Raw genomic sequence first — 15,469 nt, forward strand, 5'->3', positions numbered from 1 at the left:
AATATGAAGACCCTTCAAATCCACTTCAAACCTGAACTGGTCCCTGAAAAATAGTGAGTTTGAAAATTTTGTGAAAAATGTAAAAATTGCTGCTGAACTTTGAAGCCCTCTGGTGTCTTCCAAAAGCAAAAACTTGTCAATTTTATGATGCAAACATAAAGTAGACATATTGTATATGTGAATCAAAAACAATTTATTTGGAATATCCATTTTCCTTACAAGCAGAGTGCTTCAAAGTTAGAAAAAGGCAAAATTTTCAATGTTTTCATCAAATCTTGGATTTTTCACCAAGAAAGGATGCAAGTTACCACAAAAATTTACCACCATGTTAAAGTAGAATATGTCACGAAAAAACAGTCTCGGAATCAGAATGATAACTAAAAGCATTCCAGAGTTAATGTTTAAAATAATGTTCAAATGGTCAGAAGTTCAAAAAACGCTCTCGTCCTAAGGTGTAAAATGGCTTGGTCCTTAAGTGGTTAAAGGAATACAATTTTTTTTTTTTTTTTAAAGAATACTTTTTATTAAAGATTTTCAAATTATTACAAACAAGCCAGGTATACCCGGCAGAACCATAGTATAACAACCATAGTAATAGAATAGTACATTCGGTGTACAGTCGATGATCCATAATCCAAGAAAACTGACCATAACAAAGAAGAAATTGCCATAAAGGAATAAAGGAATATGTAGCAGGTGTTTTAGCAAAAATGGGGAGGCCATAGATTGCTCTAGTTGTATCCAAGGTGTGTTGGTGTCTGTGTGATGCCAGCCCTTCAGCATAGATACCAATGCAGTGATATAATTTAGTTTCAAATCTGAAAGTGCAAGGACCCCAGAATTTCTCTCTCTCACCAGGATATTTTTATTTTTATTAATCAATTGGTGCCAGAAAGTTAAACATATTTGTAAATTACTTCTATTTAAAAATCTTAATCCTTCCAGTACTTTTCAGCTGCTGTATACTACATAGGAAGTTCCTGACATGGACAGAGGTGTCAGCAGTGAGCACTGTGGTCAGACAAAAAGGAAATTCAAAAAGAAAAGAACTTCCTCTGTAGTATACAGCAGCTGATAAGTACTGGAAGGATTAAGATTTTTTAAATAGAAGTCATTTACAAATCTGTTTAACTTTCTGGCACCAGTTGACTTTAAAAAAAAATAGTTTTCCACCGGAGTACCCCTTTAAGGAGTTAATATATAATTGGTCATACTGTATATGTGTTTAGAAATAAGATTGTGAGCACCTCATGGTGATGGGACAAATATGAGTGGTGACAATCTCTGTTCAATACGTTGGCATTATATAAACATCTGCATGTAGACTTATAGGTTTACATCACTGCTCATGTTGGGCTTATGAGTTTGGACACAGGCCCATTCAGTTTTTGACAACCTTTCTTGTATGATCATGCAATGGAACATAAAGCTTACCTAAAGTATCATTTTAATTGAATATTTAGAATCAGCTATCATGTGTTTATTTAGTAATATGCTTAGTAATGAGTTATTGGACACAGTATACCCTGTATGGTCCTTTTCTCTGTAGTTTCTTCTTTCTGTCTAGAGTTTCTGAACTTGGCGTTTTATGTCTATCACCCAAAAACATTGTTCACTTTTCAACAGAGCATCCTATTAATTGAATCAAATCACAATCATGTACAATGATCAGAAGCCTTTTGTGGCATTTTTTATTATAGTGTTGACAATTTTACAATACACACTTTTATAATATTTCTCGATTCTTCTATAAGCCAATAAGATAGTTTAGTTATATACTATATGAGCTTTTAATATCAGTAACCATCAAACATGACTTCAGCCAAGGGCTCCTTTATTCTCTCTTCTGTAAGTGTCTAGAACTTGCAGTACTTGTCATAGTTCAGCATCTTTCCCAGCTTAGTTCCAGCAAGATATTTTTCAAACATTGTATCCACTACTTTGCTTTGATCCTCAGTAAAATAATTCTTCCAATCTCCAATTTCACCTGTTTAGACAGATAAAAATGCAAATTGTCATCCTCATCATTAAAACAACAATAACACAGTCATAACCAAATGGCCGCTTACATTCTAACAACTGGTACACAGATCAAACGGGAGCAATTTCAAATGTATTTTATGCCGAATTCTCATTCTGAGAATGCGCCATATGAACAAAACCCTTCCAATGTGTGGTTTTCAATGGCTGCACAATTTTGGCATTAAATGGGCATTGTCAGAATCCAAAACTTTATATAATAGAAATATATTATAGAAATTATGGTTTATAAATAGAAATGACCAATAGGGGTCCCTATACCATCCAGAACATAGTCCATGTTCTTCTGTAGCATCATCTTTGTCCCAGCTGAAGCACAGGCTGGGACAAGGTCCAGTAGGTGAGGGCAGGACTAACACTCCTCTGTGCTCACTCCTGTCCTGCTCAATGGACTTCTTCCTGAATACAGAAAGCAAGAGGTTACAGAGCAGCCTGCAGTGATTGGATAAAGAGACCCAGCATAGCACAGCAGACTCAGGGAGGAAGTGAATGCATAGTGAGTGAGGGCAGGCTCAGTGCTTGACTCGGACACGACCCTTTCTGAGCAGTGGCTGTCAGAATGAGTAAGCAGCAGAAAAGAGGAATTTGTGATTTAATACTGAAGCTAGACACATAAAAATATATAGAATAAGAAAGAAGTCGGCGACTCACCGGAGCTGATTTTCAAGCAGTTTCTTCTTTATTAGTACTCACATACATGGGAGAGAAAGACGTACAGGGGGTACAGCTGTCTGGCTACGGGACCGTTTCACATGTTCCACATGCTTCGTCTGGCCTGAGCTGGATAACTAACACGTGACTCTAAATACAGGTAAGGACCTCCTATTAACCTATCACCTGTTGACACGTAGTCAGTGACGGAAAAGATGGGTGGTAACTATAATAGTACTAATCCATCTATGGAAGTTAAAATCATGTAATACAAAACTGTGTAGAAAAATAACTTTAAAAACATGGGGCTAGATCAACTCGATCATTCAGACCCAAAGGGCCAGTTGCTTCCATTTTTAAAATCCAATAGGTTTCTCTCTGAAGTAAATACTTGTCACATGACATACCTGGTCTATGCTCCACTCTTTCTATTCCTGCAAAGGATATGGCTTCTGGGTTAGCTCCGTGCGCTTCGACTATGTGGTTAATCAGACGCGGCACACCTTTTTGGGTGCGTAAAGAATAAATATGTTCGCGTATGCGATTAAATAGAGGTCTGATAGTTTTTCCCACATAGAAAAAGCCGCACGGGCAGAATATTACATACACAACATATTTTGTGCGACAAGTAATGAGGGTATTTACCGTATGTGTTACGGATCCTATGCGCATAGTTTTTAGACCATTGTTCAGTTTACAATAATTACAACTTTTGCATTGGTAGTTACCTACAGGGACAATATCATTAAACCAAGATCCTTTTGTAATTCTGGATTTTTTTGTGTGATTTTTCAAAGCATCTCCAAGTGTTTTATTTTTTTTATATGCTATAAGTGGTTTCCTTTTAGCTACATTTCTCAGGTCCTCGTCTCCTTCTATTATAAACCAGTTACTCCTAATAGCTTGCTCGATCACTTTATTCACTGGTGAATTTTTTAATGTAAATATAAACCTCTTATCATCCTCATTTTTCTTTCTTTTATTTTTCGACCTAAGTAGCTCCTCCCTTTTTAAATTGTCTGCTCTTTTTCTAGCTGTTATTAACATTGTATCGGGATATTTCCTTTCTTTTAGTCTACTTTGTAATTCATCTGCTTGAACTTTATACATGTTTTCTCATGTATTATTTCTTTTAAACACTTTTACGGTACCCTTCACTTGTTATTTTGTTACCTGTTGCTAACAAGCGAACATCTAGGAATTCTATTGATTCTCCCCCTACTTGGGACGTAAAGGACATATTCATGAACATGAACATGAATATGTCTTTTACGTCCCAAGTAGGGGGAGAATCAATAGAATTCCTAGATGTTCGCTTGTTAGCAATAGGTAACAAAATAACAAGTGAACGGTACCGTAAAAGTGTAGCTAAAAACACAATACTACACTATGAAAGCTCACACCCAGAATGTGTCAAAAAGGGAATTCCGTATGGACAATTCGTCCGGCTTAAAAGAAATAATACATGAGAAAACATGTATAAAGTTCAAGCAGATGAATTACAAAGTAGACTAAAAGAAAGGAAATATCCCGATACAATGTTAATAACAGCTAGAAAAAGAGCAGACAATTTAAAAAGGGAGGAGCTACTTAGGTCGAAAAATAAAAGAAAGAAAAATGAGGATGATAAGAGGTTTATATTTACATTCAAAAATTCACCAGTGAATAAAGTGATCGAGCAAGCTATTAGGAGTAACTGGTTTATAATAGAAGGAGACGAGGACCTGAGAAATGTAGCTAAAAGGAAACCACTTATAGCATATAAAAAAAATAAAACACTTGGAGATGCTTTGAAAAATCACACAAAAAAATCCAGAATTACAAAAGGATCTTGGTTTAATGATATTGTCCCTGTAGGTAACTACCAATGCAAAAGTTGTAATTATTGTAAACTGAACAATGGTCTAAAAACTATGCGCATAGGATCCGTAACACATACGGTAAATACCCTCATTACTTGTCGCACAAAATATGTTGTGTATGTAATATTCTGCCCGTGCGGCTTTTTCTATGTGGGAAAAACTATCAGACCTCTATTTAATCGCATACGCGAACATATTTATTCTTTACGCACCTGAAAAGGTGCGCCGCGTCTGATTAACCACAAAGTCGAAGCGCACGGAGCTAACCCAGAAGCCATATCCTTTGCAGGAATAGAAAGAGTGGAGCATAGACCAGGTATGTCACGTGACAAGTATTTACTTCAGAGAGAAACCTATTGGATTTTAATAACGGAAGCAACTGGCCCTTTGGGTCTGAATGATCGAGTTGATCTAGCCCCATGTTTTTAAGGTTATTTTTCTACACAGTTTTGTATTACATGATTTTAACTTCTATAGATGGATTAGTACTATTATAGTTACCACCCATCCTTTCCGTCACTGACTACGTGTCAACAGGTGATAGGTTAATAGGAGGTCCTTACCTGTATTTAGAGTCACGTGTTAGTTACTCAGCTTAGGCCAGACGAAGCATGTGGAACATGTGAAACGGTCCCGTAGCCAGACAGCTGTACCCGCTGTACGTCTTTCTCTCCCCATGTATGTGAGTACTAATAAAGAAGAAACTGCTTGAAAATCAGCTCCGGTGAGTCGCCGACTTCTTTCTTATTCTATTGTTATAAGACTACAGCTTCACGTTCAGTCAGAGCACCACCAAGGTTTCACAGAAGCAGCCCAACTAGTTAACCTTTTTCCACGAGTCCCACGATTACAGACTGAGTAGTGCCGATCTCACCTGTCTATTTTACATAAAAATATATGTAAAGATTCTGCATGACCTAGTGAGTAACATATATAAGCATTTATTTAATATTTTTCTGAAATGTGACAGGTATGGGTTTTTTTCTTCTTCTGCGGGGGGGCGTTGCGGGGGTAGTTGTATTTTCCTCCTCACCGTCTAATAGCCAAAATGCTTTAAATTTTCCATCTACAGACCCATTTGCGGATTTTTTTGTGATCGACCAATTATAAGCACATACCGTATATACTCGAGTATAAGCCGACCCGAGTATAAGCCGAGACCCCTAATTTCAACCCAAAATCCCAGGAAAAGTTATTGACTCGAGTATAAGCCTAGGGTGGGAAATACCTCATCCCCCCTGTCATCATCCAGACCCGTCATTAACATCCTCATCATCATCCCCTTGTCATCATCCCACACATCCCCCCTTCATCATCCCCTTATCATCCCACACATCCCCCCTTCATCATCCCACACATCCCCCCTTCATCATCCCCTTATCATCCCACACATCCCCCCTTCATCATCCCCTTATCATCCCGCACATCCCCCCTTCAATCCCCTTATCATCCCACACATCCCCCCTTCATCATCCCCTTGTAATCATCCCACACACCCCCTTCATCATCCCCTTGTCATCATCCCCACCCCCCTTCATCATCCCCTTGTAATCATCCCACACACCCCCTTCATCATCCCCTTGTCATCATCCCCACCCCCCTTCATCATCCCCACACCCCCCCTTCATCATCCTCTTCTCATCATTCGCCATCAGTGGTCTTCAACCTGCGGACCTCCAGAGGTTTCAAAACTGCAACTCCCAGCAAGCCCGGGCAGCCATCGGCTGTCCGGGCTTGCTGGGAGTTGTAGTTTTGAAACCTCCGGAGGTCCGCAGGTTGAAGACCACTGCGGCCTTCAACATCATCCAGCCCCCTCTCACCCCCTTTAGTTCTGAGTACTCACCTCCGCTCGGCGCTGGTCCGGTCCTGCAGGGCTGTCCGGAGAGGAGGTGGTCCGGTGGGATAGTGGTTCCGGGCTTCTATCTTCACTGGGGGCGCCTCTTCTCCGCGCTTCCGGCCCAGAATAGAGGCGTTGCCTTGACAACGACGCAGAAGTACGTTGGCAATGAACGCACCTCTGCATCGTTGTCAAGGCAACGTGACTATTCTGAGGCCGGGCCCGAAGCGCTTAGAAGAGGCCTCCCCGGTGAAGATAGCAGCCCGGAACCACTGTCCCACCGGACCACCTCCTCTCCGGACAGCCCTGCAGGACCGGACCAGCGCCGAGCGGAGGTGAGTACTCAGAACTAAAGGGGGTGAGAGGGGGCTGGATGATGTTGAAGGCCGCAGTGGTCTTCAACCTGCGGACCTCCGGAGGTTTCAAAACTACAACTCCCAGCAAGCCCGGACAGCCGATGGCTGCCCGGGCTTGCTGGGAGTTGTAGTTTTGAAACCTCTGGAAGTCCGCAGGTTGAAGACCACTGCGGGTGGGGGAGTTCACTCGAGTATAAGCCGAGGGGGGTGTTTTCAGCACGAAAAATCGTGCTGAAAAACTCGGCTTATACTCGAGTATATACGGTAACTTATTTTAACAAAAAAATTTACAGTACAACAAAAAAGTGGAATTTAGCAAAAAAAAAATTCTTGGGGGGGGGGGGGGGGTTGTTGTTTCTGTGCAGTGCACTTTTCTGTAAAAATGACAAGTAATCTTTATTCTGTAGGTCCATATGATTACAATACACGGTTGTTCCCGACTGCTATCAGCAGCCAGGACCCACGGTTAATGCCAGGCATAGGAGCCAATGCCTGGAATTAACCCTTTGGACACCGCAATAAAAGTTGATTGCGGCATCTAAATGTGGGATCTAATGTTGCTGGTAGCTCAGGAGAACTGATTGGGACACCTGCGCCAAAATTGCGGGTCCCGATCAGTGGATGGCGGGAGGCACTTCACCTGCCTCCTCACCATCCGATCGGTCCTCTGAACCTCCAGCCAGCCATGGCAGGCTAGAGCAGCAGAGCACTGATAACACTGATCAATGCTGAGCCAAAGCTCAGCTTTAAACAGTGTATGCATTTGTAAGATTGCATGTTACAGTTGGGGACTAAAAAAGAAAGTGTAAAAATTTTAATAAAAGTGAATTCACTCCTTCCCTGATAAAAGTTTGAATCACCCCCATTTCTAATTTTTAAATAAAACAATGTAATAAAAATAAACAGAAACCTATGTAATAGCGACACGTGGGTAAAAGTCTGAACTATTAAAATATAAGGTTAATTCAAATGTACGGTCGATGGCGTATATTTAAAAAAAAATACCATAATTGTGCATTTTTGGTCAGGTCATATACCATAAAATAATAAAAAGCGATCAAAAAAGTCCCATCAAAACAAAAATGGTACAGATAACAGCGCAAAAAATGATCCCTCATACATCACCGTATGCAAAATAAAAAGTTATAGAGGTCAGAAGGTGACTATTTTCAGCATACTAATTTTGGTGCGTGTAGTTTACATTTTTTTTGAAGTAGTAAAATAAAATAAAACCTATATAAATTGGGTATCTTTGTGACCGTATGCACCTACAGAATAAAAATAAGGTGTAATTTTTACCAAAAAGGGCACTGCATAGAAACGGAAGCCCCCAAAAGTTACAAAATGGAATTTTTTTTTTAAATTTCACCCCACAAATAATTTTTTTTAATGTGTGATGCCATTACAAAGTACAATTGGTGATGCAAAAAGACAAGCCCTTATATGAGTCTGTAGGTGCAACATCGAAAGCGTTATGGTTTTTAGAAGGGGAGAAGGGGAAAAAAACGAAAGTGCAAAAATTAAAATTGGCCAAAATGGGCTTCATCCTTAAGAGGTTAAAAGTGTTCTCTTCTAACCCCTTTATCACTTACATTTTTTTGGACACTGGGCTGTGTGAGAGCACATTTTTTGTGCCATAATCTGTAGTTTTAAGCATACAATTTTTTTTGAATGGGACTTTTTGATCACTTTTTATTATTTTTTCTGGTATGTGAAATTACCAAAATCCACAATTCTGGACTTACATTTATGCCACTGATTATGCAGTTTCAGGGAAATGAAATGGGATTCTGCTGCAACAGAATTTCCGCCAGAATTTTTGTGATGGATTTTGCTCTGAAATTCCATTGTATAAACATACCCTGGGGATTCAACCTGTTGGCAATATGGCTCATGAGAGGGAAATTTTCTAAATGTTTTATGGTCATTTCTCTCACTCTCAAGGTTACACACATAATTCGCTGGGTTACCAACCTTACAATAGATATGACTCCTGCTGTCTTCACTCTACATCATTGCAAGATTTCCACCAAGGCATACATGACCTTATTGTGGAAGCAAATGATTACTCGCACAATCTCCCTGAGGGTTTCCAAAGTAAATGATCAATGGCGAATAGAATACCTAACTTCCTCTCATATGACAGCATCTATTAAACTTGGTTTCTCTGAATGAAATTTCAGGACACCCCAGAGTACGCTGCCTGAGGTCAGCCCCTCCTGAGTAATGTCTACCCTGTGTTTACTTGTGGGTTTCCCCAATGCTATGCTATTAGATGCCTGATAACCTGGTCTGTATGCCTGGTTCCCATTGTACCCTACCAAAAGGGTTGTTGTTCTTGTGGCAACCCCTTATTATTTCTCTAAAATACAAAGGAGGGGCAGGCAGGGGTTCTATGCCCTCTTGAGTTTCTTGTAATTGTTACCTTCTGGCCACTTGTGTTTGTCAGACTCTTCTGTTATCACATTCTAATTTGCATATTTTTTCCTGTTTACTGTCTTGTAGGTTGGACCTCATGCTGTGTGTACCTCATTGGTTCTTTAAAGGGTAACTCCCACCATCCTATATTTTTTTTTCTGTCCCTGCCTATTGCAAATCTATCCCTAAATATTTTTTACTATATTAAAAATAACATTTTGTCTGCCTGGTAGTGTGCTCACTACCAGGCAGACTTCCCCAGCAGGCACCACGTCACTGATGCCTGCTGGGGGGGACTTCAGCCCTTAGTTCATCTACACAGGGTGCCTCCAGCTGTTTCACCACTACAACTATTGGCTGTCAGGGCATGCTAGGAGTTGTAGTAGTGAAACAGCTGGAGGCACCCTGTGTAGATGAACTATAAGTTAGTGCCATGCGGCGCTACCCTGTTCCCTCCATCACACTGCTAATCCCCCACCCCGTTCAGAAACCTGGAACTCCGCTCTCCTTACTGATACTGCAGAGTCCGGCAGCGGGCGTGCAGGGGCATCGGCGGCGACGACATGTGCGGGAGGAGTGGCCTCCCAGCCAGTGGCTGGGGAGCCAACGTGCTCACTCCCGCCTGTATGATTGACAGGCAGGGAGCGAGCGCAGTGTAAATGAATTAGGAATGATTGCTCGGCCGCAATCGGTCCGAATTCAGGCGTGGAGTCACGCCGTGCTGCAGCCGGCCCCTAGGAGGGAGACCCCTAGTGGCCGGATTTCAAGCGTAAAAATCCCCCTGATAAAGAAAAAATATATAATGAAAATATATTACAAATATGTTGTAGTACATAAGTACTACAACATATCAAAAAATAAAGTTGGTGACAGTGCCCATTTAAATAAAAAATTGAAAAGCAAGTCAGTCACTCTTATCTTGAGTGTAGGGGAGAGTAGGATAATCTTTAGTATGCACAAGAACATCATATCCCTGAACTAGGTCATTGACTTCTAACTTGGTCTAACAAAACTCGCAGCTCACATGTTGCATGCCGCTTACAAAAACATGTTGTACACAGGTCATTTCCTAATGACACATTCCTTTTAAGTATTTAACTTTGCAATTTCCATTTGACTTGTTTTGTATTTGTGACCCACCTTTTCTAAAGAAGGAGTCACCCAGTTTCCCATGGGTGTTTTCAGATTTTTCTTTCATAGAGTTAAAAGTAGTACGGTTCGCGACCAAATGAATTTGTTCCTCAGTTAATGAAAATTGAAAGAATTCAGATATTTTTTTCACTGCGCTTGGAAAATCCTTTAAAAAAAAATCAAATTAAGAAAAATTGTTTAATATATCATTTAAGTAAATTGTATTGCCACTTATATTTTCTGTATATATTCTGTATTTTATTCCACTATTTAATGGTTTAACAGGATTTTTTGATGGCTGCTTTTAACCCCTTCATGACCCAGCTAGTTTTTTCCTTTATGAACCAGTCCATTTTTTTCAAATCTGAAATGTGTCTCTTTAAGTGGTAATAACTTTGAACTGCTTTTACCTGGCAAAGTGATTCAGAGATAGTTTTTTCGAAACATATTGTACTTTATTAGTGGTAAACTTTTGTTGATACATGAAGCAATTTTTGTGAAAAACTAAAACATTGTGAAAAATTTGAAAAATTCTCATTTCTCTGTTTGAAACTCTGTACTTGTAAGAGAAATAGTCATGCCAAATAAATTTAGTTATTAATTCACATCCACAACATGTCTACTTTATGCTGGCATCATTTGTTAAACATTATTTTACTTTTTTGCAACATTAGAAGGCTAATAATAATATGAAATTCTTTTTCAAATTTTCTACGAAAGTTAAAAATTTTATTTTTCTAGGGTCCACTTGAATTCTGAATATATATGTGTATATGTATATATATATATATATATATATATATATATATATATATATATATATATATATATATATATATATAGTAAATTTGAGTAGCCGTATTAGTCCAGTGATGCAGATGCAAATCATGAAATGTTGCAGTATCTTGTAATACCTTTTTTATTGGACTAACAGCATTTTGCTTTGGACAGATTTGGACAGATTTGCTTTGGACTTGATAAAGGGAGGAATTATCATGTTAGGGTCCCATCCGATATGAGGCCACCTCCGCGTGGTGGATGGGGGGGACACATTTTGATCAAAAAGTGCGCTAAGAGCCTCCATTTTTTGACCAAGAGTGGTGTTGCAACTTTTTTTTTATACATTTTGTATTTGCCACAGCAGCGGGCACCTGTGTATTAGGTTGTTGTGCTGGCTATTTTTCCTTTTGTTTTTACTTTGTAAGTTGGGGGGTGTGGCACCCTCTTTAGCCGTGCACCCCACCCCTCTCAGACTGGAGGTGGTTTAGTCAATGGCTGATCCAACATGTCACACAGTCAGAGGCTATATGCACAGCAGAGGTGAGTTATCATGTTAGGGTCCCATCCGATATGAGGCCACCTCCGCGTGGTGGATGGGGGGGGACACATTTTGATCAAAAAGTGCGCTAAGAGCCTCCATTTTTTCTCAGGGCGAGTTCACCACTCCTGGTGTGACGGAGCTTTCGAGGGCCACTAAGCACTCCGCAGGCATTCCGGGTAGGGGAATATGAAAATCAGCTCATTACATCACCTTCTCAGGCGATGTTCCCTGGTATCAGCTTAGCTCCAGTTACGGAATATAAAAAGCTTTTTATATTCCGTAACTGGAGCTAAGCTGATACCAGGGAACATCGCCTGAGAAGGTGATGTAATGAGCTGATTTGCATATTTCCATATATATATATATATATATATATATATATATATATATATATATATATACATATATTATTCCAGGAGAGAAGGACAACCAAATAAAGATATCCAAGGAGTAGGTGCAGTCTGTATGGGAGCCTTGGTCAATGGCTCCACCCTTCAATATAATCCCAGAAAACAGCAGCACACAAAAAATGGTGTCAAAAAGTGAAAATTTATTCCATTAGTCCAGTGCAAAAATAGAGCAACGTTTCTGTGACCTCACGTCGCCATTTTCAAGCTCAAATGAGTGATCCCATGTGGTTACTTCTATATGCTCAGTGATTACATCATTAAACAATTAATATACAGAGAACATAGATATAACATATGTAAACAAAATCATAACAGTGGTATTAAGGCATCATACAGCAATGCTATTGGTGATCAGTGTTCATGCGGTGACAACAATATTCACCATCTGTGTCATTTCAGTTGTCTCAATCCCCTGATAGGTGTAGTATGTACATACTACACATATCAGGTGATTGAGACAACTGAAATACACACATAATTCAGATGATACTCCTCTATCAAGCAATAGTAATAACAAGAACATCCAGAATCGTATTCCATTCAGAACTACATACAGTGAACATTCACATCACATTTCATCTGTGATAAGAAAACATTGGCACCTTATTCGGGATAGTTACACTCAAGTAATGGAGTTCAAAGAGCCCCCACTCATGTTGTTCCGTCGAACACCCAACCTCAGGGACAGACTAGTCAGGACTGATGTTTCAGTTGCCACTAAAGGACAAAAGTATCTAAGTGTAAAAAGCACAGGGTGTTTTCCTTGTCGAAATTGCGTAAACTGCAGTTACATGTATAAGGGTCCGAAGTTCACACATCCACATACCAACCTATGTGATATTAGACATTATTTGAACTGCAATTCAGACTTTGTCGTCTATGTCCTTTGGTGTTCCTGTAAGAAGCTATATGTAGAAGCCTTGATGTGAAGACTCGTCTCAACCAACATAGATATTCAATACGCAAGCAGAGATTAGACCTTCCGGTCTCAAAACACTTCTTTGAGGCTAAACATTAACATGTACTTTTTTTTCTTTATATTACAGAGGGACTGGAAATGTTATTTATTGCCACCTGCAGAGCTACTGCCTTATTATGCACTTTCAATGGAGCATCATATCGATTGTACTGCTATTAATAAACACGGGCTCATAAACTATATTTTTGCATCTGGTCGGATATGCCTAAATTGTTCTTTGGGGTGAACTGTACCCTAAACAGCCAATGTGAGAGGTGGTAGGAATAAGGTGATGGTATCTGTCTCTGATGGGTACCTTTTCACCTGATATCCCACAGGTGACCCACGTACTGGTCTGTTATAATAGGGGAGCCATGTCAGCTCATACTGCATATATCCCCGCTCTGGAACATGGGACATCCGTCTTTTCCGCTATAAGTTATATGCAGCGCTTCCCTGCACTTTTTGGGCTTATCTGCCCTTATCCAAGATGGCCCCTGTGTCCTCTGACTCACAAACACGCATGCGCTTCAGGCATACTGCTGTCAGAGATACAAGCTTATGCTCATTGGCTGGCAGCGTCCGGGTAGGTGCGTGCATCATTGGACAACCCACGCTCCATACAGTACACGTGCATATCCAGTATGCTCTTCCGGGTAAGTGCCAGAATACTGTACAATGTATAAACACATAAGGTCGCAAAGCTATCCTCAAGCATAACGCTGCACTATCTACACTGACACAGATTGTGAATATTGTTGTCACGGCATGAACACTGATCACCAATAGCATTGCTGTATGATGCCTTAATACCACTGTTATGATTTTGTTTACGTATGTTATATCTATGTACTCTGTATATTAATTGTTTAATGATGTAATCACTGAGCATATATAAGTAACCACATGGGATCACTCATTTGAGCTTCAAAATGGCGATGTGAGGTCACAGGAACGTTGCTCTATTTTTGCACTGGACTAATGGAATACATTTTCACTTTTTTGACATTTTTTGTGTGCTGCTGTTTTCCGGGATTATATATATATATATATATATATATATATATATATATATATACATGCATATATATATATATATATATATATATATACGTATATATATATATATATATATACATGTATATATATATGTATGCACACGTGTAATATATATATATATTTTTTTTTTTACTTATATTTATTTATAAAAAAAATTACTTCTGTACAACAGCTCCCCCTAGTGTCTGCCCTGCCAAGCACAAGATGCAGTAGCAGGTTTAGGACACTAGGGGGAACTGTTGTACAACTAAACAGCTCATTAATAAATTACTACACTCGCTTCACCCGGAAGAGAAGCATGCAGGAAAGCACAGCTGCCGGAGCTCGGGACTGGTAAGGGACATCGGGGAAGGGGGATGGGACATCGGAGAAGGGGGAAAGGACACTGGGGACACTTAGCAGATTTGACTAGCTAATAGTAGCAATCATGGTGAGGGGGGGGACAAAACCCCTCTAGGTCCCGAGGCAAGATGGCTGGCTATAAGTGATAGCCACCATCTTACCGGGCATGGCGGGATGCCGCGAGTAGCAGCCAGTATCTGCATGACGTACATGTACGTCATAGGTTGGGAAAACCTTCCCGGTCATGATGTACATGTATGTCATTGGTCGGGAAGGGGTTAAAGGGGTTGGACCGTAATGTTTAAAATAAATAACTCTAGGTTAATCTAGGTGTTGAATTGTCTAACAACATTAGTTTTTTTTTACATTTTTAGTTTTTATCTGGTATAAGAACACTGTTCAGCCTCCTTTCTGGTTGCTTTTTGCCACCATCTTCATACCAAACAAATCTATGGTGTGGGTAGGCAGAGGATGCAAGGTCTGTGGCTGAAAACTTCAATGATCACCATGCACTGCACCAAACTTTTCAGTCTTATTTGCAGGTACAGTATCCTGCACTTATTTGATGCGCAGGATTTAAAGCTGCAGATTTTATGCTGTGGATTTCAATGCAGAGTAAGTGACATAACACAGCTTCAAATCTGCAACTTCAAATCATGCGCATCAAATATGCGCAGGACATTGTACGCATGAATGCTCCCTTAGGTAGTGTAATGCATTACTCCATTGCTCAGTCAGTTAGAAGGATGAGAGTTGAGCAGACAAAAACAAAACAAAAAAAAGCATTTTTACATTTTTGTTCTCCACACGACGCATACTATACTGGATACTGGAAGCCTGTGCTAGCATTTCTCCTGCGGTGTTGCTATCAGTGTGTGAAGAGTAGGAGAAGAGGGTTGCATTGACAATCCAAGACAATGGGCAGCACATTGAACACATTTTATAAGTGGTCAGAAACTTGTAAAAAACTCATGAAAGAATAAAGTTGCGTTAAAAGCATCATTGTTTTTCTTGTGAAATTCCCAATAAGTTTGATGTGTCACATGACCCTCTTCCTATTGAAAAAACAAAAGTTGGGTTCAAA

The 15,469-nt window shown here is 39.8% G+C and overlaps 1 protein-coding gene across 7 annotated transcripts in view; it reads right to left on the bottom strand.

Annotated features, from left to right (window-relative positions):
* Positions 1–1,319: 1,319 nt before the first annotated feature.
* Positions 1,320–15,469, bottom strand: part of LOC130362585 (sulfotransferase 6B1-like) — a 121,734-nt gene continuing 107,584 nt past the window's right edge. For all 7 annotated transcript variants that reach the window (XM_056567331.1, XM_056567332.1, XM_056567326.1 and 4 more), the window contains 2 exons: positions 10,305–10,461; positions 1,320–1,987 (listed from right to left, as the gene is read on the bottom strand). In XM_056567331.1, the coding sequence (XP_056423306.1) occupies positions 1,857–1,987; positions 10,305–10,461 (288 nt within the window). In that variant the 3' untranslated portion in view covers positions 1,320–1,856. The remainder of the gene's footprint in view (positions 1,988–10,304; positions 10,462–15,469) is intronic.

Source organism: Hyla sarda, chromosome 3 (assembly GCF_029499605.1).
Source record: "Hyla sarda isolate aHylSar1 chromosome 3, aHylSar1.hap1, whole genome shotgun sequence".
Taxonomy (NCBI): Eukaryota; Metazoa; Chordata; class Amphibia; order Anura; family Hylidae; genus Hyla; species Hyla sarda.